Source organism: Salmo salar, chromosome ssa19 (genome assembly GCF_905237065.1).
Source record: "Salmo salar chromosome ssa19, Ssal_v3.1, whole genome shotgun sequence".
Classification (NCBI taxonomy): Eukaryota; Metazoa; Chordata; class Actinopteri; order Salmoniformes; family Salmonidae; genus Salmo; species Salmo salar.
Genome location: NC_059460.1, coordinates 48,077,673 through 48,101,791, shown reverse-complemented (window position 1 = coordinate 48,101,791; position 24,119 = coordinate 48,077,673). Strand labels below are relative to the sequence as shown.

Below are 24,119 nucleotides of genomic sequence, written 5' to 3'. Positions count from 1 at the left end.
TCTGCCCCCCATTCTTGACAGGCAAGGCATCACATTCAATATGTTTAATTATTTTGACAACTTCTCTGTTAATATGTTCCGCCCATGTCATTCGAGTGTCAAACCGGACCTCCAGGAAGCTAAACTCTCCCCCTCTCCTTCTGTACTGCTCCAGGAGAGCGGAGCTGTCAGCAACATGCTGCTGGTTCAGACCAGAGGTTGACTAACAGGTGGTTGGAGGTGAGAGAGCTTAAGGCGTCCACATTCTTCTCAGCCGGAAGAGTTTGTGCATATATTATGACTACATTTTGTTTGTTTGTGTTCGTTTTGGACTTCGGTTATGTTTTGTTTTGGCTGTTCGGGCACAAAATATTTATCTTGAGGCAAGCCGAAGTTGGTAGCCGAAGTCTACGCCCCTTCGTGGGTGACTGACTGGTCAACAGTTGTGATTCTTCAATAAAGTATGTCATTCAATGAGAGACGACTCGTTTTCATGCACATTTTTTCCTTGAGAAATACTGTAACAAACATCTTAGATGTAAAATTGCGCGACTAAGATCTCCTCGGCAAAAACGTCAAAATTAATAACAGATTTCTTAGAATTTTTTATGATAAATTCGGACTATTTTGAGGAAGAGTATACTGGCTACGGCATCCCAAAATAGACAAGCAGTACTATTGCCACTTTTTTCTCATTTTTCAAGCGAAGGTCTTTTAAGGGAGTATGTGAGTACACTCGTTCGGTTCAGCGGAACTGAAGCATGCTGACGCCTTTAATGTTACCTGAGTGTTAGTGTGGGTTACTGGAGTGTTGGTGTTGGGTTACCGGAGTGTTAGTGTGGGTTACTGGAGTGTTGGTGTTGGGTTACCGGAGTGTTAGTGTGGGTTACTGGAGTGTTGGTGTTGGGTTACCGGAGTGTTAGTGTGGGTTACTGGAGTGTTGGTGTTGGGTTACCGGAGTGTTAGTGTGGGTTACTGGAGTGTTGGTGTTGGGTTACCGGAGTGTTAGTGTGGGTTACTGGAGTGTTGGTGTTGGGTTACCGGAGTGTTAGTGTGGGTTACTGGAGTGTTGGTGTTGGGTTACCGGAGTGTTAGTGTGGGTTACTGGAGTGTTGGTGTTGGGTTACCGGAGTGTTAGTGTGGGTTACTGGAGTGTTGGTGTTGGGTTACCGGAGTGTTAGTGTGGGTTACTGGAGTGTTGGTGTTAGTGTTATTTCAGTTTTTTTAGGCTTATAGTGTTAGCCCTACTGCTAATATCCTGTCTCACACCAGACACAAACAAACAGAGGGACAATACCCAGACCTAACCGCTCCCAGACCATGAGAAAATCACTCCAGACCAGTTCGAGTCACACTTCTTATCACAAGCTCTCTCCTTCTGTCTCCCTTCCTCACTGTACTGTATATCATCATCACTGTATATCATCAACAAGATCTCATGATCTGACTTCAGTATTCAACATTTGTCCAGGGGGGAGGATAAACGCCTATTTTTGACAGTTAAGTTTCGGAATCAATTCCGATTGGTTGAGGGTTAAGGTTTGGGATAGGGTTAAAACAAACAAACCAACAAAAATGTGTGAACCTGTGATCCTTGGAGCTTGCGGCATACTGGGATTGAACCCGTGATCCTTGGAGCTGGAGGCTTACCTCCATCCACATTCCCCATTCACAATGCCCTATCAAGCCGCGAACCTACTTGATGGTAATACTGCTCACCATTGCCCCTAGTGGCCAGTATTGAAAGCATCTTCCGACATCATGGGGATCTGGACGAACGTCAAATACTGCATTGAATTGTGTGATCTGGCTCATATCCTAGCTACCCTTCTATTCCTCTCCAAACATACACCTTTCCTAACAATTTCAGATAATGTTTTGACAGGCAGTGATTGACAGGTTGACAGAATTATTGCCAGATGGTCAAGACTATCAGGATGTCTCTGTATTTATAAAGACATGAATTGTTATTAAACCTGATCACCAATTATTCATTTATGTTTGATGGTCTTTCTAATGTATTATATTGGTGTGTGTGTGTGTGTGTGTCCTTGCTGTGATAGCAACTGTTTTCTGTGTGTGTCTGTAGGATTGTTGAGATCTACAGTCAGAGGCTCCAAGGTAAGAATGGCAGACGGCGAGAGAGAGTGTTTACATATATACACTATACAGTGCATTCGGAAAGTATTCAAACCCCTTTACTTTTTCAAAATTTGGTCAGTGGTGGAAAAGTATCCAATTGTCATACTTGAGTAAAAATAGAAAATGACTCAATTAAAATTGAAAGTCACACAGTAAACTACCACTTGAGTAGTATTTGGTTTTAAATATACTTACTGTTGAAGTCGGAAGTTTACATACATCTTAGCCAAAGGCATTTAAACTCAGTTTTTCACAATTCCTGACAATTAATCCTAGTAAAAATTCCCAGTCTTAGAAATGTCAGAATAATAGTAGAGAGAATGATTTATTTCATCTTTTATTTCTTTCATCACATTCCCAGTGGGTCAGAAGTTTACATACACTCAATTAGTATTTGATAGCATTGCCTTTGAATTGTTTAACTGGGGTCAAATGTTTCGGGTAGCCTTCCACAAGCTTCCCACAATAAATTGGGTGAATTATGGTCCATTCCTCCTGACAGAGGTGGTGTAACTGAGTTTGTAGGCCTCTTTGCTCGCTTTTTCAGTTCTGCCCACATATTTTCTTTCGGATTGAGGTCAGGGCTTTGTGATGGCCACTCCAATACCTTGACTTTGTTGTCCTGAAGCCGTTTTGCCACAACTTTGGAAGTATGCTTGGGGTCATTGTCCATTTGGAAAACTCATTTGCGACCAAGCTTTAACTTTCTGACTGATTTCTTGAGATGTTGCTTCAATATATCCACATAATTTTCCTGCCTCATGACGCCATCTATTTTGTGAAGTGCACCAGTCCCTCCTGCAGCAAAGCACCCCACAACATGCTCCCACCCCCGTGCTTCACGGTTGGGATGGTGTTCTTTGGCTTGCAAGCCTCCCCTTTTTCCTCCAAACATAACGATGGTCATTATGGCCAAACAGTTCTATTTGTTTCATCAGACCAGAGGACATTTCTCCAAAAAGTACGATCTTTATCCCCATGTGCAGTTGCAAACCATAGTCTGGCCTTTTTATTGCGGTTTGGGAACGGTGGCTTCTTCCTTGTTGAGCGGCCTTTCAGGTTATGTCGATATAGGACTCGTTTTACTGTGGCTATAGATACTTTTGTACATGTTTCCTCCAGCATCTTCACAAGGTCCTTTGCTGTTGTTCTGGGATTGATTTGCACTTTTCGCGCCAAAGTACATTCATCTCTAGGAGACAGAACGCGTGTCCTTCCTGAGCGGTATGACGGCTGCGTGGTCCCATGGTGTTTATACTTGCGTACTATTGTTTGTACAGATGAACGTAGTACCTTCAGGCGTTTGAAAATTGCTCCCAAGGATGATTTGGTCTTGGCTGATTTCTTTTGAATTTCCCATGATGTCAAGCAAAGAGGCACTGAGTTTGAAGGTAGGCCTTGAAATACATTCACAGGTACACCTCCAATTGACTCCGATGATGTCAATTAGCCTATCAGAAGCTTCTAAAGCCATGACATTTCTGGAATTTTCCAAGCTGTTTAAAGGCACAGTCAACTTATTGTATGTAAACTTCTGACCCACTGGAATTGTGATACAGTGAATTATAAGTGAAATAATCTGTCTAAACAATTGTTGGAAAAATTACTTGTGTCATACACAAAGTAGATGTTCTAACAGACTTGCCAAAACTATCGTTTAACAAGAAATTTGTGGAGTGGTTGAAAAACGTGTTATAATGACGCCAACCTAAGTCTATGTAAACTTCCGACTTCAACTGTAAGTATCAAAAGTAAATGCTAAAATATAACTATAAAAAGTAGCAGTAAAAGTTGTCAAAAATATGAATAGTAAAGTAAAGATACCCCAAAAAACGACTACGTTTTTTGTGATTGCTTACACGCTTGTTGCGGAATTTGGCTCATTGTGTCAAAACTCTACATGCAAGTCAAATAAGACAACACTTGAAGATAAACATCTCACTTTTATGTCAAAATGAAACTCTGCAATCAAAACCTAACAATCCTTTTTCAAAATGGCATTTTTGCAACAAAATGTTGCACATGCACCATTTAAATTACTCTTTCAAAGCAGCAACACACTGATGTACTTTATACAAAACACTGCTGTCTTTATTACTTTGTATACCTTTTTAATGTTCTCATATAGGCTTCTGTGAAAGATTGTTCCAGTACAGTACATCTACTCACATTTCAATTAACACAAAAATAGAAACACTTCAGAAAAAAAAGATACAGCTAATTTTTTTTCCATTTCAGGTTTTTAGGACAACAAAAAATACACAAAGAAAAGTAGAATTACAGTACAGTAATCAATACAATATGTTACTGTAAGCACATGGAAAGAAAAATGATTACTGTAAAATTACAGTGCAATGGTAAACAAAAAAATAGGATTGTAAGGGATTGTAAGGGATGGGGTGAATGGTTTATGGATCCCGCCTTTTGTTAGGGTCTGCCCACATCACCTCATCCACATCACAAGCAATGTCATCCCTGGCTGGGCAACGGGGAAAAGATTGCCTTGCGTGCTGTATCCAACCCTGGACTGACCCCACTTCAATGTCTCTGCATGCCTCTTCCATTGCTTGCAGAAGAGGCAAGCGGGCATGTGGTTGGCGGTCATACACTTTCCAAGGCGAAAATAATTACTCAATCGGATTGGGAAATGGGGAGTAAGGGGGCAAGTAAACAACTGATGTTATTGTAGTTGGTGAACCAGTCCCTAACCAGAGCAGCCCGGTGGAAACTAACATTATCCCAGATGACAACAAACCTGGGCTGCTCTGGTCCGTCCTGTACAACTGCATTATGTAGTGCATCCAGAAATATGATTATGTGTGCAGTATTGTAGGGACCTAGGGTGGCATGGTGATGGAGAACTCCTTGCAGACTAATGGTGGCACACAAGGTGATATTTCCCCCGCGCTGCCCAGGGACATTCACAACGGCTCTATAACATTTCGGCCCCGACGTCTGGTTTTAGCCAGATTGAATCCAACTTCATCAATGACAATCAACTCATGAGGCTGTGCAGCTGCATCAAAGTCCAGGACTCTAACATAAAATGCATTCACTGTACCGTGAATATGGTGTAACTCAAAACACAGGACTACAATACCTACATTTTCAAACAAGGATGGGGGTGGGGGTGGATTGGGTCAGACACATTCAGTCAAAACTACAAGTTACAGGCAAGGCAGGTGCCTCCACAGACAATTTAGCAATTAAACACTGGTGTGATAGATGTGCAGAAGATGAATGTGCAAGTAGAGATACTGGGGTGCAAAGGAGCAAAAAAAGTGTTGACATACTGACACGGTTGATATTATGGAATGTTGTGTGATCTGCGATGATTTGCTCTCGTAGTTGATGTAGGCGGATGGTAACATCACAACTGTATTACATGTACTTCACAGTACTATACCTATTTTTCTGGTTCACTGAGGAGCATAGACCTAATATTGTAGGACTCCATTGTATTGTACTGTGATACAGAATGATGTGCAACAATTACATAGGTACAGTCTAGTGTAGAAAGTTCAAGACACGCTACCATGTAGCGACTCAGGTTGGGCTGGACTCTCTGCCCAGCCTCCCTCATCGTCAGGCCATGATTTATGACATGGTCCACCAAAGTGGCCCTAATGTCGTCGGAAATATGTCTCCGTCTGTTGCCTGGTCCCCTTCTTTGTTCTTGTCGTCGTCCTCCTCCTATCGCTCTTCCTCTTCCTCTCGCTGCCTCCATGTTTGCAAAGTTCTCACAAAAGAGGTGAGCTTACCTGAGGTCTATTTGTAGTGCTAAGGCTCAGACTAATTGGTGTTCAATTACTGTATAAATGTTTTCGTGTGGGTGTTGCCAATTTCAGGTATGTGTGTTTTCCCACTAATTGCAAGAAATGTCATTCTTGAACCAAGTGTCTAATGTATGAAACAGTGTGTAGTGTTTTGCCAGTTTGTTTGCAGAATTGCAAACAAAGTGCAAACAAAGTGCAAAGTGTGTTGCAGAATTGCAAACAAAGTGCAAAGCAGAAAATGTGTTTGTACTTTTGGTGCCTTTGTTTAAGGCATGGTTACAAAAGTTAAGGTTTTGATGCTTTTGTCTAAGCATTCACTTTCAGTGTGTTAGCAATCGGCAAAAACTGTGAGTAGTACTTTAATGTATTTTTACTTAAGTACTTTACAACACTGCATTTTGTTACGTTACAGCCGTATTCTAAAATTTATGAAATGTGTCTTTCCCTCATCAATATTCACACAATACACCATAATGACAAAGCAAAAACATGGTTTTTAAAAATGTTAGCTAATTTATTAAAAATAAAAAACAGAAATATGACATTTACATAAGTATTCAGACTGTTTACTCAGTACTTTGTTGAAGCACCTTTGACAGTGATTACAGCTTCAAGTCTTCTTGGGTATGACGCTACAACCTTGGCAGACCTGTATTTGGGGAGTTTCTCCAATTCTTCTCTGCAGATCCTCTCAAGCTCTGTCAGGTTGGATGGGCCAGGCACAGACTGGGCCACTCAAGGATATTCACAGACTTGTCCCGAAGCCACTCCTGCATTGTCTTGGCTGTGTGCTTAGGGTTGTTGTCCAGTCTGAGGTCCTGAGTGCTCTGGAGCAGGTTTTCATCAAGGATCGCTCTGTACTTGAATCTTGAATCTTGTTTCTCATGGTCTGAGTGTCCTTTAGACTCCATGCGGGCTGTCATGTGCCTTTTACTGAGGAGTGGTATCCGTCTGGCCACTCTACCATAAAGGTCTGATTGGTGGAGTGACCTCTGAAGCTCTATCAGAGTGACCATCGGGTTATTGGTCACCTCGCTGACCAAGGCCCTTCTCCCCCTATTGCTCATCTGGGAAGAGTCTTGGTGGTTCCAAACTTCTTCAAACAGTATACAGTGCATTCGGGAAAGTGTTTAGACCCCTTGACTTTTTCCACATTTTGTTACGTTACAGCCTTATTCTAAAATTGATTAAATTGTTATTTCCCTCATCAATCTACACACAACACCCCATAATGACAAAGAAAAATCAGGTTTAAGAAATGTTTGCAAATGTATTAAAAATAAAAAACGGAAATACCACACATGCTAATTTACATACACATACATAGTGCATATGGTACAAAGGACATATACATACACATATTACCTTAGAACATTACTGGAAGAAAAATGCAATATTGTGTGCATGTGTCCTGTTCCCCTCCCCAGTTCAGGAGCATCTGACCAAGCAGATTGCCATGGTGATATCTGAGGCACTACAGCCAGCTGGTTCCTGTGGTTATAGAGGCAGCGTGAGTACTTCACACTCTCTCTCGCTCACTCAACTCGGGATGTGTTTCAAACTGCTTTAAGATACTTGAAGTTCTGGACTTACAAATCACGTTATCCATGAGTTGAAACATGGCTTTTCTGGTGTTGGTGTGTATATTATAATGATGTGTGTGTGTGTGTCTCTGCGTGCACATGTATCTAGTGATGTGTGGGGTTCAGAAGATCAACAGTCGAACGTGACCAACTGCATGTTGACCCCTGACCTGTGTGTGTGTGTGCGTGTGTAAAAATTGGTGGCTTCAGCTAGAAACCTGACAATCTTAAAACATTCTACTGTACATAAGTATACTGAACAAAAATATAAATGCAACATGCAACAATTTCAAAGATTTTATTGAGTTACAGTTCATAGAAAGAGATCACTCATTTGAAATAAATAAATTAGACCCTAATCTATGGATTTCACATGACTGGGCAGGGGCTCAGCCATGGGTGGGCCTGGGAGGGCATAGGCCCACCCACTTGGGAGCCAGGCCCAGCCAATCAGAATGTTTTTCCGACAAATAGGCTTTATTACCCCCCCACCCACCCCCCCATGTAAGCCAACGTGTCCTACTATAGATGTACAACACATTAAGAACACCTGCTCTTTCCATGACAGACTGAGCAGGTGAATCCAGCTGAAAGCTATGATTCGTTATTGATGTCACCTTTTAAATTCACTTCAATCAGTGTAGATGAAGGGGAGGAGACAGGTTAAAGAAGGATTTTTAAGCCTTGAGATAATTGACATGGATTGTGTGTGTGTGCCATTCAGAGGGTGAATGGGCAAGACAAAATATTTCAGTGCTTTTGAACTGAGTATGGTAGTAGGTGCCAGGCGCACTGGTTTGACTGTGTCAAGAACTGCACCACTGCTGGGTTTTTCACACTCAACAGTTTCCTGTGTGTATCAAGAATGGTACTCCACCCAAAGGACATCCAGCCAACTTGACACAACTATGGGAAGCATTGGAGTCAACATGGACCAACATCTCTGTGGAACTCTTTCAACACCTTGTTGTCCATGCCCTGGCGAATTGAGGCTGTTCTGAGGGCAAAAGGGGGTGCAACTCAATATTAGGAAAGTATTCCTGTTTTTTTCTTAATATGTGCAACAATGTTTTCCTCTCTCTATGTTGCCATATTTGTTTTCATGAATCGTGTGTTCTCAATAAAACAATATCACTACGACGGTAGTGGTTTGGCTCTTCCTTTCTGTGTAACAGGCTGGATGTGTGTATGGTGGGGTAGAGTGGAGAGCCTGAGGGTAGACAGGACATTTAAATGTCAATGACTTAGCCAACCTCTGTTCTCTAACCTGACCCTGGGTTGCACAGGAAGTTACAGCATGCTGTGTCACATCATGATGATGTCAGAGGTTCTAAACCAATCCCTGTGGGGCATAGAGCTGACAGAGATCCCACGTTCACATGCTAGTCGGAATTAGGAAACTCAAGAAATTTCTGACTAGCTAGCTGGTTGTAGTTATACATGTGCCGTGTTAAACCAGTTAGACAGTCAGAAATCTCAGAGAAAACGACTAGCACGTGAACACGGCAAGACACAGAAGAGGGTAATGACTCGTGATCATGCCTACTGAATAAGAAGACCATGTACATTGAACAGACATACTTGTTATGCTTTTCGTCTGAAACTACACAAAAGTAATAAATAATCCTGTCATTGCCATTACATATTGAATATTTTTATGCACTCAAAACATAACACTTGATATAATTCACAAAGAATCAATAAAAGGAAACTCCTGTATCAGAGCAGATTTTACACAACAGGAGAGAAACCATCAGTTCAGCTATTAAAACTAAAAGTAGTCTCCGATTTGGTGTGTGGAACAGTGCTGGCCACGTATTGCTGCTACAAAGCTGAAAATTATAGGAGCTTTACAATAGGGAGGGAAACCCTGCTCCACATCTGTCACACACACACACACACACACACACACACACACACACACACACACACACACACACACACACACACACACACACACACACACACACACACACACACACACACACACACACACAGAGTAAAAACCCCTTGACTGCAACTCTGCTATGAGTGTTTTAGACAGGGGGTCTAAACAACAGGATAAAGTCGTCATTCCTCGTGCACACCTTCCTCCCCTCTCCCTCTCTCCGGTCATCCTGGTGGCCTGTCAGAAGCCTGTCAGACAGAGGTCTGCTTGTAGTTCTTGGTGTCCAGAACCTTTTTCCCACACATGGCACAGATACCTGAGAAAGAAAAAGGGAGATAAGGGAGATTGTTATCAGGTGAAAGTGTCACACAATTTGCTTCTGAAAGAGCAACCAAAATGTAATAAAACATGGTGTGTGTGCTTAGGTAGATATACCGTAATTTCCGGACTATTAAGCGCACCTGAATATAAGCCGCACCCACTGAATTTAAAATGTTTTATTATTTTGAACATAAATAAGCCGCACATGTCTATAAACCGCAGGTGCCTACCAGTACATTGAAACAAATGAACTTTACACAGGCTTTAACGAAACACGGCTTGTAACAAAAATAAATAGGCTTTAACGAAACACGGCTTGTAACAAAAAATAAAAAAATTGCAGTAAGCTTTAGTTGTCTTTTGCACTGAGTCAATTCCTCACGCTGCTGTTTCCAACGTCTTATCATCGACTCATTAAGACCAAGCTCCCGTGCAGCAGCTCTATTTCCTTTTCCAACAGCCAGATCAATCACCTTCAACTGGAAAACTGCATCATATGCATTTCTCTGTGTCTTTGCCATGATGAGGGTGACAAAATGACTACCGTAATCAGAATGATGGGAAGTTTGAGAGCGCTCGATTTAATCTAAACAGTAAACAAAAAAGTTGTTTGACCTTAACCGTTCGGCAATTTCATTGGTCTAATGAAAGCTTCATGCCGCCAAAAAACTGAGCACGTCACAGAATGTTTTTTTGCAGAAAAAAAATTGAAAGCGGGAAAAATCCATATATTAGCCGCGTCATTGTTTAAGCCGCGAGGTTCAAAGCTGGGAAAAAAGTTGCGGCTTATAGTCCGGAATTTACGGTAGTACCTTTCTTGTAGGCACAGCCCTGGCAGTAGTGAGATCCTGATTGGTGAACAGAGCTCTTGCAGATTCTGCAGATGCCAAAGCCTGACTTTCCTGGCTTCCCATAAGGATCAAACCTGTTGACATAATCATATTACTGTAACATATTTACTGACCATATACAACATCCACCCGCTCCCATCATTCAACAACAACAACGGTCTTACCTGGCCTTCTTAGATGTCAGAGCCTTGTTCTCGTTCAGCTTCCGCCCACCGCTCTCTAATAAACATAATACAATACTGTAATGAATAATGAGTATCAAAGAATTCTAAACATTGTAATACAAAATTCTGTAACCTGTAGTGTTTCTCGCTCCATCCTTCCAGGTGTCTGGAGTTATCACCCTGCCCAGCTTTTTCTCACCTAAGAGAAAAAGAGAAAAAGAGAAGAGATAGAGGACGAGGAAGAAAAGTTAAGAAATAGGAGAAATTAAGAAAAAAGATGGGGAGAGATGGGAATTCATTACTAGCTGCAGGAGTCACACAAACACTTCTCGTTCGTTCTCGGATACACAATAGGGCATGCTAATTACGTAGACTACACAACAAAACAAGCCTTCTGCAATAGTTTCTAGTTAGATACTGTTGCTCAGATAAACAGAATCAGCTAACGTTAGCTAGCCAGCTAACTAGCCAGAGTAACGTTAAGATAGCTGCCATCTGCTAACACAGCATCGCTTTCTAACGTCAGCATTATAACATGCTTTACGGACAGAAATGCTAATACTCCTGAAAAGGTCGTACTTACAATTGTCGCAAACCATGTTTTCTTTGTTTAGACAAAAAGCAACAATTTTCGCTAAGAAATTGTACCTAAATGTGTAGCTCGTGTGTCAACAACGATTGTAAACTTCCTGTTCGTCTGGGACATCGGAATCTGATTCGTTGATCTCCCAGGTGGGGTAAATTTTTATTGGCTGCCAAATATGTCAGTCAATGACATAGTTGACTGACATATTTGGCAGCCAATAAGAATCCAAGCATCTGACCTTGCTCGGCAGCATGTTTACGGAAGTGCGTCTGATGAATGAACACTACATTATCGTCCGTGTCTATGTGGAATGTAGAACAACTGTCACGTATAGTTAATTTGTCTCATTTAGAATAGTAGCTACTGTCATATGTCTAAGGATGAAGCTAGCTAGGCCACAAAGGCAGTAGCTAGCAGCCAAAAAACGTCAACGTCGCAACATCTCAGAAGCAAGAGGTTCTCATTGTAAGGCGATTCAGAATATCCACTGGCACTGCTTGTTTCTGCCCTAGTTAGTTGGTTTTGTGCTAATAGCTGTTAGAGTTATTGCCAGGGGTTTAGTGGCTCAAACTATTATGATGAATGATTAACAATGCAACCAGCTCTGTCTGCCAGCCCTGAGTCTGCATGTTTTAACCATGCCTTTATTGTACAGGTGGTTGTGGACTCGCCCTGTAACGGCTACGTCTTTTCCTCTCAGTCGATGCAACATGTTACCATAATACCATATTTCCTATCTCAGTACAGGTAGACCTGACCAGACCTCTCTCCAGCACCATGTGGGACCAGGAGATCAGACAGATGGCGTCCAGCCACGCCATCATGGCGTCAGGGGTGTTTATGGCGACAGTGGTGCCAGCGGTGCTAGTGCCAGGTTTCTCTGTGTACGGGACCCACCTGCTGTGGCTGTACTCTGTTGCCGGGGCCGTTGCCGTGGTCAACATCACCCTGTTCTGGCTGCTGGGGGTCAGCTCCCCCACCAAGAAACACACTATCACCTACAAGGTACAGAGGCATACACACATCTGAGGTTATGATCAGTTTCATATCAGACCAGAACTGAACAGTATAAGCTGATAATCTCCTCGTCCTCTCCTTCAGGTGTCTAGGTTGGTACGTTCCTGTCTCTACCTGCTCCTTTCCTGTCTGTTCTTCCACACTGTAGTGATCCTGTATGGAGCACCGCTACTGGAGTGAGTTCTGCCAAGAGTATGTGTGTTTCCAACTGCCAAGATTGGGTGTGTCAGATTGTGTTGTAAGTCTTTGTTTCTGACTCTTTTCATTGTGTTAGGACTGCGTTGGAGACGTTCTCTCTGGCGGTGTTGTTGACCAGTCTAACCACTCTGAGGTGTGTCTGTGTCCTCGGGCCCAACGTCCAGGCTTGGATAAGAGTGTTCAGTCGACATGGGTACTACCTCTATCTACCTCTGACTCTCTCGGTCTCATGCATTTCCTGATCCTCGTATTCTCTCTCTAGTCAAACTCTCTCTCCAACTAGGGCTGGGTGATCATTTGAAATTAGCGCAAAGTTCCAAATACCTTTATTGCAAGAATCTAGGTTTTTCTGAGTGTTTGTCTTATTGGTCTCATCTCCTTCCCTCCGTCTGTGCTGTGTGCACCTTCCCACTTGCACATAGACACCAATCCCCTCCCCCTGTCACTCACAACAACAACAACAATGAAAGCATCTTCTTCCTCTCTGACAACAAGCAGTTTCAACTCGCTATTTGCGTTTGAGGTTTGGTCCAACAGAATCGGTGATATGGACACCAAATCACATTGAGACATTATTTTACTGTAATAGAACTTCAACTTTGTAAAGGTACCCTTTTTATGTCTCAACTCCCAAAATGTAGAACAGCAGAGCCTACAAAACGGGAGTATCAATGAACATGATTGTGAAAAATGTACTGTATGCTCAGTTTCTTTCACAGGTGGCATTGTGGTACCGCTAGCAGCATTTTAGCCAGACTGTTATGTGCTGGCTGTCTAGTCTGTGTTTTGTAAATGTGCCATGAGCATAAAAATATGTATTTATATAAGGAACAGGCAATGTTGTTCAAACAGTTGGAGACCGACAGGCGGGTGTATTCATAACAGTTGACCTGTTCTACCTGGTTAGCAAGCAAATGGATACAAGTTGGCTTTAATATAAATATAAAGATTAGCTGGCTACTCACTAGCAGGTGGACTTGTGCTTGAGAGATTGTTTATGAGACCTGTGTTCATTTCCTATAATACCTGCTACCAGGAGTTGGTCATTATCAGTGGTTGTGCATGGTTCAGCTTACATTTGTGACAAAAACTGCATTTTCATAGACTTGAGAGCCAGATAAGGGATTTATTGCGGCAACAACAAAAAGCAGGTTAAACTATTTTGATCAAATAATTAAATTAGGGTTGAAGGCTTATATTTAGGCCTAGGTACAATTGTACCTGAATTCATTTCATTATTCCCGACTGTTTTAAATGTAGTGTATTGATCATTAATTGTGCAACAAAGCTTATTTAGAAATAAAAATGTTTTTCGAGATATTGTGAATCTCCCATACGTTAGGAAAAAAATGATTTTTAAGCCGTCACCCAGCTCTTTCTCCAACTCCTTCTTTCTCTCTGCTGCTCTCTCTCGTATGTCCACTAGGAGGCAGTCTTCACAACTACATCACAAGCTTCACAATGAAGATGCTTTGTGTGTTAAATATCTATATGGTGCCTATAGATATTCTACACCTGCTTTTGTCACATTTTGCTGGCTTAAAATTAAATCTAAAAAGAGAGAAAAAAATTCTCCCTACAGATCTACACAACCTATACTTTTTAAAGTGAATGAAAGTTATAGAACATTTTCCAAATGAAGACAAGGTTTACACAATAGTTGTGTGTGTGTTTCAGGGCCATGTCGGTGTGGGACACCTCTCTACAGATGGTGGTTGGCTGCAGTGTTGTCGGAGCCTGGCTAGGAGCCTTCCCCATCCCATTGGACTGGGACCGGCCCTGGCAGGTCAGAACACTCACAGAAAGGCCATGAGTAGATTGACACAATTCCTTACTTTCATATCAGCAAGCCATGTCTGTTCTACACATTGATTTTCTATCTACAATTGTCTGTAGGTGTGGCCCGTCTCCTGCAGTCTGGGTGCAGTGATTGGTTACCTGACTGGGCTAGTCGCCGCCCCCGCCTGGATCCACTGGCACCGCAAACACCTCACCTACAAGATCAAGTGATGGACTGGGGAGAGAGTGAGTGAGGATGTGATGGACTGGGGAGAGTGAGTGAGGATGTGATGGACTGGGGAGAGTGTGCGTTTCTATACGTGCATATGGTTTATATGTCAGTCCTCCAGGCAGCTGATCCATTATCCCTGTAGTATTCCTGCTGTATTCCATTGGTATCTGAATATGTACTGGACTGTTGGAGTGGACAGGCTCTCTCCTGTAAAATATGTTGCCGTCAAAAAAGATTCCAGACTTCCCTTTTGACAAATAAAGTCTTAGTTCTCTACAGACGTTTTCTTTGTATTTCTCTGATTATGGTTGATCCAATAGGCTTGTAACTGGGTAATTACAGACAACAAAACAGTGACTGCCACAGCTATGCATTACACACACTGTTCCAATTACTCTAGCTGTCATCTTTCAATATCACGACTTCATTGATTCATTTTCTGTACTATGGCGGGGCTGTGTGTGTGTTGCTGTGCACTGAAAGGCAATTTGTCTTTTGTTCCTCCCTGGAGAATTGCTCCAATCTTTACCTTGTGTTCGAGGGAGAAGGGGAAGGGGGTAGAGTGTGCAGAAAGAAAGAGGAGAGGGAGGGAGTGCAATAAGGGGGTGAGTGGGTTCTGAAATGGGCTGTGGAATGAGTCAATACTCTCTAATAGAAGGATTAATATTTCATGACCATTTGTCTTCAGCGGTCTGATCATACAAGCGCTCCCTCATTTTTATTACCCTCTCCCCCTCCACACTGCTTTTTCTCTGTTTACCTCAGTCTTTCTCCCCCTTCTTGGTGACAGGTAGAGTTACTGACATGCTGTTCTCTCCAGTCTCTCCCTCTCTAAGAGCAGGAACAATAGAACAGACGATAGAGAGCTGTAGTGGGTCGTCGTGACACAATCAGAGAAAGGGTGAAGGAGGGAGAGACACCGGATTGGATGAGACGGGGTAGATGTATATGTAGCTGGGCAGCCTAGTGTCAGCCAAGGGAACCTGTAGATGTAAAACCTTAGCAAATAAAATGAGGAAAGAGCTTGACATGTCTCTATGGCTTATAGAGGCAAAGAGGAGCATCCGGCATAACGCCACAGCCAGCCACCCCCTCCACAAGAGATGAAGGGCGTCCAAGAGCCAAGTGAACAGCAGCTCAGACTGCACCAGACGGAGGAGGTCTTTCAGAAACACACACTTACTCTGGCAGAAGTCTGTAGGCTGTCTAAAGCTGTGTGGGAATAGGTCTGTCACATCCATTCTAAAGCTGTCGGTCAGTGAGAGAGCCAATGTTGTTCAGTGCATTTGAAAAGTATTCAAACCCCCTGAATTTTTCCACATTTTGTTCAGCTACAGCCTTAATGCAAAATGGATTACATTGTTTTTTCCCCTCAATCTCAATCACAATATCCCATATTGAGAAAGCAAAACCAGTTTTTTAGAAATGTATGCAAATGGTAAAATAAAAACATTTACATAAGTATTCAGACCATTTACTCAGTACTTTGTAGAAGCACTCTTGGCAGCGATTACAGCCTCAAGTCTTCTTGGGTATGACACTACAAGCTTGGCACACCTGCATTTGGGGAGTTTCTCCAATTCTTCTCTGCAGATCCTCTCAAGCTGTCAGGTTGGATGGGGTTCAGGGTCAATCAAATTTATTTAAAAAGCCCTTCTTACATCAGCTGATGCCACAAAGTGCTGTACAGAAACCCAGCCTAAAACCCCAAACAGCAAGCAATGTAGGTGCAGAAGCACGGTGTAGGAAAAACTCCCTAGAAAGGCCGGAACCTAGGAAGAAACCTAGAGAGGAACCAGGATATGAGGGGTGGCCAGTCCTCTTCTGGCTGTGCCGGGTGGAGATTATAACAGAACATGGGCAAGATGTTCAAATGTTCATAGATGACCAGCAGGGTCAAATAATAATAATCACGGGTCAAGTCCGGGCTCTGGCTGGGCCACTCAAGGACATTCAGAGACTTGTACCGAAGCCACTCCTGCGTTGTCTTGGCTGTGTGCTTAGGGTCGTTGTCCTGTTGGAAGGTGAACCTTCGCCCCAGTCTGAGGGTCCAGAGTGCTCTGGAGCAAGTTTTCATCAAGGATCTCTTTGTACTTGGCTCGGTTCATCTTTCCCTCGATCCTAACAAGTCTCCCAGTCCCTACTGCTAAAAAAAACATCCCCACAGCATGATGCTGCCACCACCATGCTTCACCGTAGGGATGGGGCCAGGTTTCCTCCAGACATGACACTTGGCATTCTGGTCAAATAATTCTATCTTGTTTCTCATGGTCAGAGTCCTTTAGGTGCCTTTTGGTAAACTCCAAACGGGCTGTCATGTGCCTTTTACTGAGGAGTGGCTTCCGTCTGGCCACTCTACCATAAAGGCCTGATTGGTGCAGTGCTGCAGAGATGGTCTCCCATCTCCACAGAGGAACTATGGAGCTCTGTCAGAGTGATAATCGGGTTCTTGGTCACCTCCCTGACCAAGACCCTTCGTCCCCGATTGCTCAGTTTGGACAGGCAGCCAGCTCTAGGAAGAGTCTTGGTGTTTCCAAACTTCTTCCATTTAAGAATGATGGAAGCCACTGTTCTTGGGGACCTTCAATTCTGCAGAATTTTTTTGGTAACCTTCCCCAGATCTGTGCCTCAGAGCAGACGAGACACAGTTGGGTGCTTTGGGAACCATGCCAATAAAGGACAGAGGATCACTGGGTATTTAACTGTTTTTAATCACATTTATCAACTTCTTTTTATACAAATGTGACAGACAGACATCACACGTTCTCATATAATTACATTCATATTTTTGTTCCTCCTCATTTTCAACACATTTGCTCTGTATAGTTTCAGTGTTCGAGCCGTGGATGATATGATAGGTGTCGGGTCCTGGGCCAAGCCAGGGGTGTCATCAGTGAGGTGTAATGTTGGGCCCTTCTGAACAGACCCCCGGTGAACTTGGCTGGGGATATTGGGCTGGACTGGGTTTAGGTCGTTTTCCTGGGTCGTGCAGCGATGTAGAGGGCCACGAGGCAGTAAAGTGCTCCTCCTACTGTCAGGGCCATGGTGGTGCGGTACAACAGTCTGTCAGGGACACCTCTCTTCAGATGGACTGGAACGCCATCTGACGTCTGAGGCAGGGACAGAGAAAGAGAGGGGACTGTTAAGCACAAATCACACAGGCTGAGTTTACGTGTGTGAACGAGCGTGCTCAACTGGAAATAGAATACATGGGAGTGAAAAACAGAAAACAGACGTCCGCGAGCGTCAACGGCGTCACGAGCATATAGCCCGTCAACTTAGAAAGAACGTTTCTTTTTCCTTGCGTCTATGCGGAGCAATACTGGTCAAATTAGCCGATAAATTGTCCGAAAATAGACTGTTGGTGCACTGTAACATTGAATTGTGACATGTATAGTTAGTGTCTACTTAGTGTTGCTAAGTTTGACTGCCAGTGCCAACATTATGTATAGGATAGTGCTTATAGGACAGTGCCAGTGTAACAATGCATGAATGCAACGGAATTCTATACATTTATCAACCGGATTGTGTTTTGGAATTACACATGACGTTATCGATGTAATTTATTGTCAAAGTCATTTATTGACAATAGGCTATCACCATTGTAGCTTACAGCCAATTAAATTGATGAAGTTCAAATTAAATGCATGTTTGGGGGGGGGTCTAGATATTGAGTGGGTCATTTGTAGAAAAGAATTAGAAGAGATGCTATGCTAAAGTTGTAGTTTAAAACATATTGGGCTGTAGGCTAGGGTTTCAGTAAAATAGGCTACCTGTATAAAAAAAAAAAACTATGGCAGCATATGAGTGTTGATTTCCATCATAGGCATTTAGCCTAGGTGGGCTACGTCTGGAAAACTCAAGGAACTCCGATTTTGAGAGCGAATACAACTGTTTACTATGGCTTTATTTGTCACATGCGCCGAATACAACAAGTGTAGACTTTACCATGAAATGCTTACTTACAAGCCCTTACCTGTTGAGGACAGCAGCGGAACGCCTAGCCAACATCCAATGGAACAGCAGGGCGCGAAATACAAAACATCAAAAATCGAATAATTTCAATTTCTCAAACACACGACTATTTTACACCATTGTAAAGATACACTTCTCCTTAATGTAACCACATTGTCCGATTTCAGAAAGGCTTTACAGCGAAAGCAAAACATTAGATTATGTTAGGAGAGTACATAGACAAAAATAACCACACAGCCATTTTCCAAGCAAGGAGATGTGTCACAAAAACCCAAAATACAGCTAAATGAAGCACTAACCTTTGACGATCTTCATCAGATGACACTCCTAGGACATCATGTTACACAATACATGTATGTTTTGTTCGATAAAGTTAATATTTATATCCAAAAACAGCATTTTACATTGGCACGTGATGTTCAGAAAATGTATTCCCACCAAAAACTTCCGGTGAATGAGCGCTTCAATTTACAAAAATAATCATCATAAACGTTGACAAAATGCATAACAATTATTTTAAGAATTATAGATACAGTACTCCTTGATGCAACCTCTATGTCAGATTTTAAAATAGCTTTTCGGCGAAAGCACATTTTTCTATATTCTGAGTACATAGCTCGCCATCAAAGCAAGCTATACAGACACCCACCAAGTTCTGGGGTCACCTAAACTCAGAATTAGTATTATAAATATTCTCTTACCTTTGCTGATCTTCGTCAGAATGCACTCCCAGGATGGCTACTTCCACAAGAAATGGTTGTTTTTGTTCGAAATAATCCATATTTATGTCTAAATACCTCCGTTTTGTTTGTGCGTTCAGGTCACTATCCAAAGGCATAATGAGCAAGCGTAATTCGAGACACGAAAAGTCAAAATGTTCCATTACCGTTCGTAGAAACATGTCAAACGTTGCTTACAATCAATCTTTAGGGTATTTTTTACGTAAAAATGCGATAATATTCCAACCGGACAATAGCGTATTCATTCCAGGAGAAAAAGAAGCAACGGCACGCTCGCGGATCACCAAGTCCTTTGTCCATAGGCAGTCCACTCATTGACTGAGCTACTATTCTCTGCCCAGTAACAGGAGAATGATGGAAAGGCTGTTGACTTTCTGAAGGAGACTTTCTGAAGGCTGTTTACAGCCAATGGAAGCCTTAGGAAGTGCAACGTGACCCCACAGACACTGTAGTTTCGATAGGGATTCAAAAGAAGAACTACAATTCTCAGATCTCCCACTTCCTGGTTGGATTTTTCTCAGGTTTTTGCCTGCCATATGAGTTCTGTTATACTCATAGACATCATTCAAACAGTTTTAGAAACTTCAGAGTGTTTTCTATGCAAATCTACTAATAATATGCATATTCTAGTTTCTGGGCCCGAGTAGTAACCAGTTTAATTTGGGTACGTTTTTCATCCGGCCGTGGAAATACTGCCCCCTACACCCAACAGTGCAGTTCAAGAAAGAGTTAAGAAAATATTTATCAAGTAGACTAAAATAAAAACTAATAACAAAAAGTAACACAATTAGAATAATATTAACGAGGCTATATACAGGGGGCACCGGTACCGAGTCAGTGTGTGGGGGTACAGGCTAGTTGAGGTAATTTGTACATGTAGGTGGGGGTTAAGTGACTATGCATAGATAATAAACAGCGAGTAGCAGTGTACAAAAAGGAGGGGGGGGGGGGTCAATGTAAATTGTCTGGTGGCGATTTTATTAATTGTTCAGCAGTCTTATGGCTTGGGGGTAGAAGCTGTTGAGGAGCCTTTTGGTCCTAGACTTGGCGCTCCGGTACCGCTTGCCGTGCGGTAGCAGAGAAAACGATCTATGACTTGCGTGACTGGAGTCTCTGACAATTTTATGGGCCTTCCTCTGACACCGCCTATTATATAGGTCCTGGATGGCAGGAAGCTTGGCCCCAGTGATGTACTGGGCCGTTCGCACTACCCTCTGTAGCGCCTTACGGTCAGATGCCATACCAGGCGGTGATGCAACCGGTCATGATGCTCTCGATGGTGCAGCTGTATCACCTTTTCAGGATCTGGGAAACCATGCCAAATCTTTTCAGTCTCCTGAGGGGAAAAAGGTTTAGAGGATAGAGAAAGGGGGAGTGTGAGAGGAGTGAGTGAGTGTGTACCTGGAACAGTCTCTGGAAGTATGGCACCTTGTTCACCCCTAGGTATTCCACCATGGCCCCTGACTCTGACACCATCTTGGTGGGTGTAGCAAACGTCATGGTGGGAGGCTCTGCTGGCAAACCAGACCTCAGACCCTGGAACAGAACACACAGTTTTATCTCAACACCAACACAAGTTAGGACAACTCCTTGAAGCACCTTTTGACAAGTAAAATAACCAGGTGCTAGTAAACTCAGTGGGGACAGGAGGGACGCTGCTAACTAGTTACACAAGCCATGGTCAAGATAAAAACTATTAATATTCATATCCCATTAACACAACTCAAAGAAATACATTTTTCACGTTTAGGCTCGGGCCTCTCGGATACGCTGTTCTGTCAGCCATCGCAGCACCGTTAGTTAATGAAGGTCACTAACGCCAGGTACCCAGCCTCTCACTGTCCGACTAGGGCACTCCCGGGCTTACCTGCGGACTGTAGGCGGTGGCCGGTGCCGACCCTGTCAACCTCTGGCTGAACCCGCTGAACTTGTAGTATGTCATGTTGCCAGATGAAGGACAGGTCAGATGGCGAGTAGTTACTGTTACAAAACACACAGCTTCTCTCGACAAATACACCCGGCGAAAAGGGTCTTTCCCGAGGCAGCGTCGACGGAAAGTGACGCACTGAGGTGTCTCTGCACTGCCCGTTCAGAAATGCAACAGCTATAGTATTGCGTCCCTTTGATATTTTAAGTAGAAATTGTGCACCAATATTACATTTTAAAAGCCTGTTATATTAAGTGAAGTGCTCTTTAATATAGACTTCATGAAGAATTAAATCAATCAGTTTTGTTATATGAATAAAGACTTGCTAAAGTGGCAAAATTCAGAATTCCCTTTGTGCACCCTCTGTGATTTCTAGGGAGATTTCAACTCACATAACCCCAATATTTCTGCTAGTGTTCACTGTCATTGTAAAGCCCTAGTTATTTTTGTTGCTTTGAGAAAGTCATTTCTGAAGATTATTTTTTATTTTATGTGATTTACTGATTCACATAGGCTACATCTGTTCCTTTAATGCAAGGGCAACCCTGTTATGTGAACTGAACTCTCGATTTAATATGGTGAAACTATTTATTTTTAAATATTTTTCCCTAAATAAACATTGAACATCTAAAAGCCAAATCCTAGTGTAAAAGCAGGTGAGCTGGTTCTACTGTTTGGGGCCATTTCCTGATGTTTTGTGGTGGAAAACTGAGTGCGTGGAGCATAACACGTCAACTCTGTTACCCATTGATAGACAGGCTAGAAATGTTTTAACAATGTAAAAAATAGATAATAGTGAAGCTTGCATTCAATTGCCACACCCTGTTGCACACAACACACAATGGGCATTGTGGCTGATTTAAGATGAAATTGTCAACCCTGCTTCAGTCAACCCTATTACAGTCAACTCTGCTACAGTCAACCCTATTACAGTCAACTCTGTTACAGTCAACCCTATTACAGTCAACCCTGCTACAGTCAACCACATTACAGTCAACCCTGTTATAGTCAACCCTATTACAGTCAACCCTGTTACAGTCAATCCTGTTACAGTCAACCCTGTCACAGTCAACCCTGTTACAGTCACCTCTATGACAGTCAATCCTGTTACAGTCAACCCTGTTACAGTCAACCCTATTACTTTATTTGGCACTTAATAGACACTTACTATAGTATTTGTTTTCTTTCTTTTTTACCTCTTGAGATGGGAAAAATTGTTTTCTATGAAGTTTTATGAAATATACATTTTTTTCAAACGTTCAAAGGGCATTAAATTGGTGGAAGGAACTGTGACAGTACCAAAGAAGACAGGGTTAAACTTACAATTAGATTATCTTTATAAAGGTTTATAATTTGTTTATTAGGCTAACTGTCAATTAAACATTAGGATATAAATAAGTGCACCTAGATATGCCTCCTATCAAAAACAAAGAATGTTCTTCAACTGTAAATTGCTTGCCAATAAAGTTGGATGATTTAATGAGTGTTCAACTTATAAGCATTTGTAATTACAATCATAAAGCACTAATAACAGTGCAGCTACATAAGGAGTGAGGGCGGGGGGCAGCAGGAGGAAGCAAAGAGTCAGATGAGAGGGAGTGAGAGAGGGATGAACAGGGGGATGAGAGGGAGTGAGAGAGGGATGAACAGGGGGATGAGAGGGAGTGAGAGAGGGATGAACAGGGGGATGAGAGGGATGAACAGGGGGATGAGAGGGAGTGAGAGAGGGATGAACTGGGGGATGAGAGGGAGTGAGAGAGGGATGAACAGGGGGATGAGAGGGATGAACAGGGGGATGAGAGGGAGTGAGAGAGGGATGAACAGGGGGATGAGAGGGAGTGAGAGAGGGATGAACAGGGGGATGAGAGGGATGAACAGGGGGATGAGAGGGAGTGAGAGAGGGATGAACTGGGGGATGAGAGGGATGAACAGGGGGATGAGAGGGATGAACAGGGGGATGAGAGGGAGTGAGAGAGGGATGAACAGGGGAATGAGAGAGATGAACAGGGGGATGAGAGGGAGTAAGAGAGGGATGAACAGGGGGATGAGAGGGAGAGTGTGTGTGTTTGGTTCACATATTTCTCCTCTCAGAATCACAGCGACTCACAGGCACAGGCAGCCAATCATCTGCAGACTTGTGTCCAGTCTGAAACTATGGTTTATGTAGCTACGGAATTGTTCATGGGATATGTGATGCTCCATACCCGTTACAGATTGGCTAATGGAAAGCCTCGAAAGGAATTTTTCAACTAACCTGTTCTTGCCGGAGAATATTCAGAAAGATATTAAGTTCACGTTTTGCACCGAGTGAGGAGTTCCCTCACCATTTTAGCTGCCAGACATCTTGCATTTCCCAACATCTTTGCAAGAAATCGTTGTTTTTAATGCGACGCGGCCGCGGCTATGTGTAGTTGTAAATGAGAACCTGTTCTCAACTGGACTAACTGGTTAAATAAAGGTGAAATAAATAAATACATGTTAAAAAGTAGGTGACGACCAAAACAAAGATCTACACACATGCAAGAGGCATTTCTCACTCGATACAAAAAGTGGATTTCTGAATATTCTCTGTTTTTTGGAGAACCACGTGAAACTAGACACAGACATTTATAAGATACATTTTTTTTACTGAATCGAGAACGAAACAAGTATCTTCCTTATCGTATCTCCTAGAACAGGTTAGTTGAAAAATTCCTTGTGAAATTCCAATCTGTAACGGGTATGGAGCATCACATATCCCGTCAACAATTCTGTAGCTACAGTTTATGGTCTGTACAGTCTGCTGTGTGTGTGTGTGTGTGTGTGTGTGTGTGTGTGTGTGTGTGTGTGTGTGTGTGTGTGTGTGTGTGTGTGTGTGTGTGTGTGTGTGTGTGTGTGTGTGTATGAGCAGCAGCGTCACAGCTATGATTGACAGTCATACAGTAACTGAACTAGGCGAGAAACCTGTTCCCCATAGAGACC

At 42.7% G+C, this 24,119-nt stretch overlaps 3 protein-coding genes across 4 annotated transcripts; 1 reads left to right on the top strand and 2 right to left on the bottom strand.

The window, feature by feature from the left end:
• Positions 1-9,118: 9,118 nt before the first annotated feature.
• LOC106578939 (cysteine-rich PDZ-binding protein) lies at positions 9,119-11,415 on the bottom strand. Its single transcript, XM_014158227.2, has 5 exons — positions 11,288-11,415; positions 10,838-10,903; positions 10,705-10,759; positions 10,502-10,614; positions 9,119-9,684 (listed from the first exon to the last, which is right to left on the bottom strand). The coding sequence occupies exons 1-5, from the start codon at positions 11,301-11,303 to the stop codon at positions 9,620-9,622; spliced, it is 315 nt and encodes a 104-aa protein (XP_014013702.1). The 5' UTR covers positions 11,304-11,415; the 3' UTR covers positions 9,119-9,619.
• Positions 11,416-11,528: 113 nt separating this feature from the next.
• LOC100196055 (phosphatidylinositol glycan, class F) lies at positions 11,529-14,792 on the top strand. Of its 2 annotated transcripts, none has more exons than XM_014158219.2 (6): positions 11,529-11,755; positions 12,038-12,295; positions 12,392-12,483; positions 12,582-12,698; positions 14,183-14,291; positions 14,402-14,792. In XM_014158219.2, exons 2-6 carry the CDS (start codon positions 12,068-12,070, stop codon positions 14,513-14,515), a joined length of 660 nt encoding a protein of 219 aa, XP_014013694.1. In that variant the 5' UTR covers positions 11,529-11,755; positions 12,038-12,067; the 3' UTR covers positions 14,516-14,792. The 2 variants fall into 2 exon arrangements, with proteins under 2 accessions (XP_014013694.1, NP_001134556.1); NM_001141084.1 differs by having other exon boundaries at positions 11,592-11,755; positions 12,033-12,295; positions 14,402-14,554.
• A 2,415-nt stretch (positions 14,793-17,207) lies between these two features.
• Positions 17,208-21,308, bottom strand: cox7a2l (cytochrome c oxidase subunit 7A2 like). Its single transcript, XM_014158226.2, has 3 exons — positions 21,099-21,308; positions 20,633-20,767; positions 17,208-17,626 (listed from the first exon to the last, which is right to left on the bottom strand). The coding sequence occupies exons 1-3, from the start codon at positions 21,171-21,173 to the stop codon at positions 17,483-17,485; spliced, it is 354 nt and encodes a 117-aa protein (XP_014013701.1). The 5' UTR covers positions 21,174-21,308; the 3' UTR covers positions 17,208-17,482.
• Positions 21,309-24,119: the final 2,811 nt, after the last annotated feature.

What these genes read in the sequence shown, in the direction of transcription:
- LOC100196055 (XM_014158219.2), top strand. Translation starts at nt 12,068, where the DNA reads ATGTGGGACCAGGAGATCAGACAGATGGCGTCCAGCCACGCCATCATG. An exon ending in TATGGAGCACCGCTACTGGA is followed by an intron (nt 12,484 to 12,581) that starts GTGAGTTCTGCC and finishes TCATTGTGTTAG; the next exon opens with GACTGCGTTGGAGACGTTCT. An exon ending in ACTGGGACCGGCCCTGGCAG is followed by an intron (nt 14,292 to 14,401) that starts GTCAGAACACTC and finishes AATTGTCTGTAG; the next exon opens with GTGTGGCCCGTCTCCTGCAG.
- cox7a2l (XM_014158226.2), bottom strand. Translation starts at nt 21,173, where the DNA reads ATGACATACTACAAGTTCAGCGGGTTCAGCCAGAGGTTGACAGGGTCG. An exon ending in CCACCGCCTACAGTCCGCAG is followed by an intron (nt 20,768 to 21,098) that starts GTAAGCCCGGGA and finishes GTTCTGTTCCAG; the next exon opens with GGTCTGAGGTCTGGTTTGCC. An exon ending in ACTTCCAGAGACTGTTCCAG is followed by an intron (nt 17,627 to 20,632) that starts GTACACACTCAC and finishes TCCCTGCCTCAG; the next exon opens with ACGTCAGATGGCGTTCCAGT.
- LOC106578939 (XM_014158227.2), bottom strand. An exon ending in TGGAGCGAGAAACACTACAG is followed by an intron (nt 10,760 to 10,837) that starts GTTACAGAATTT and finishes TATGTTTATTAG; the next exon opens with AGAGCGGTGGGCGGAAGCTG. An exon ending in GGGCTGTGCCTACAAGAAAG is followed by an intron (nt 9,685 to 10,501) that starts GTACTACCGTAA and finishes TTTCTTTCTCAG; the next exon opens with GTATCTGTGCCATGTGTGGG.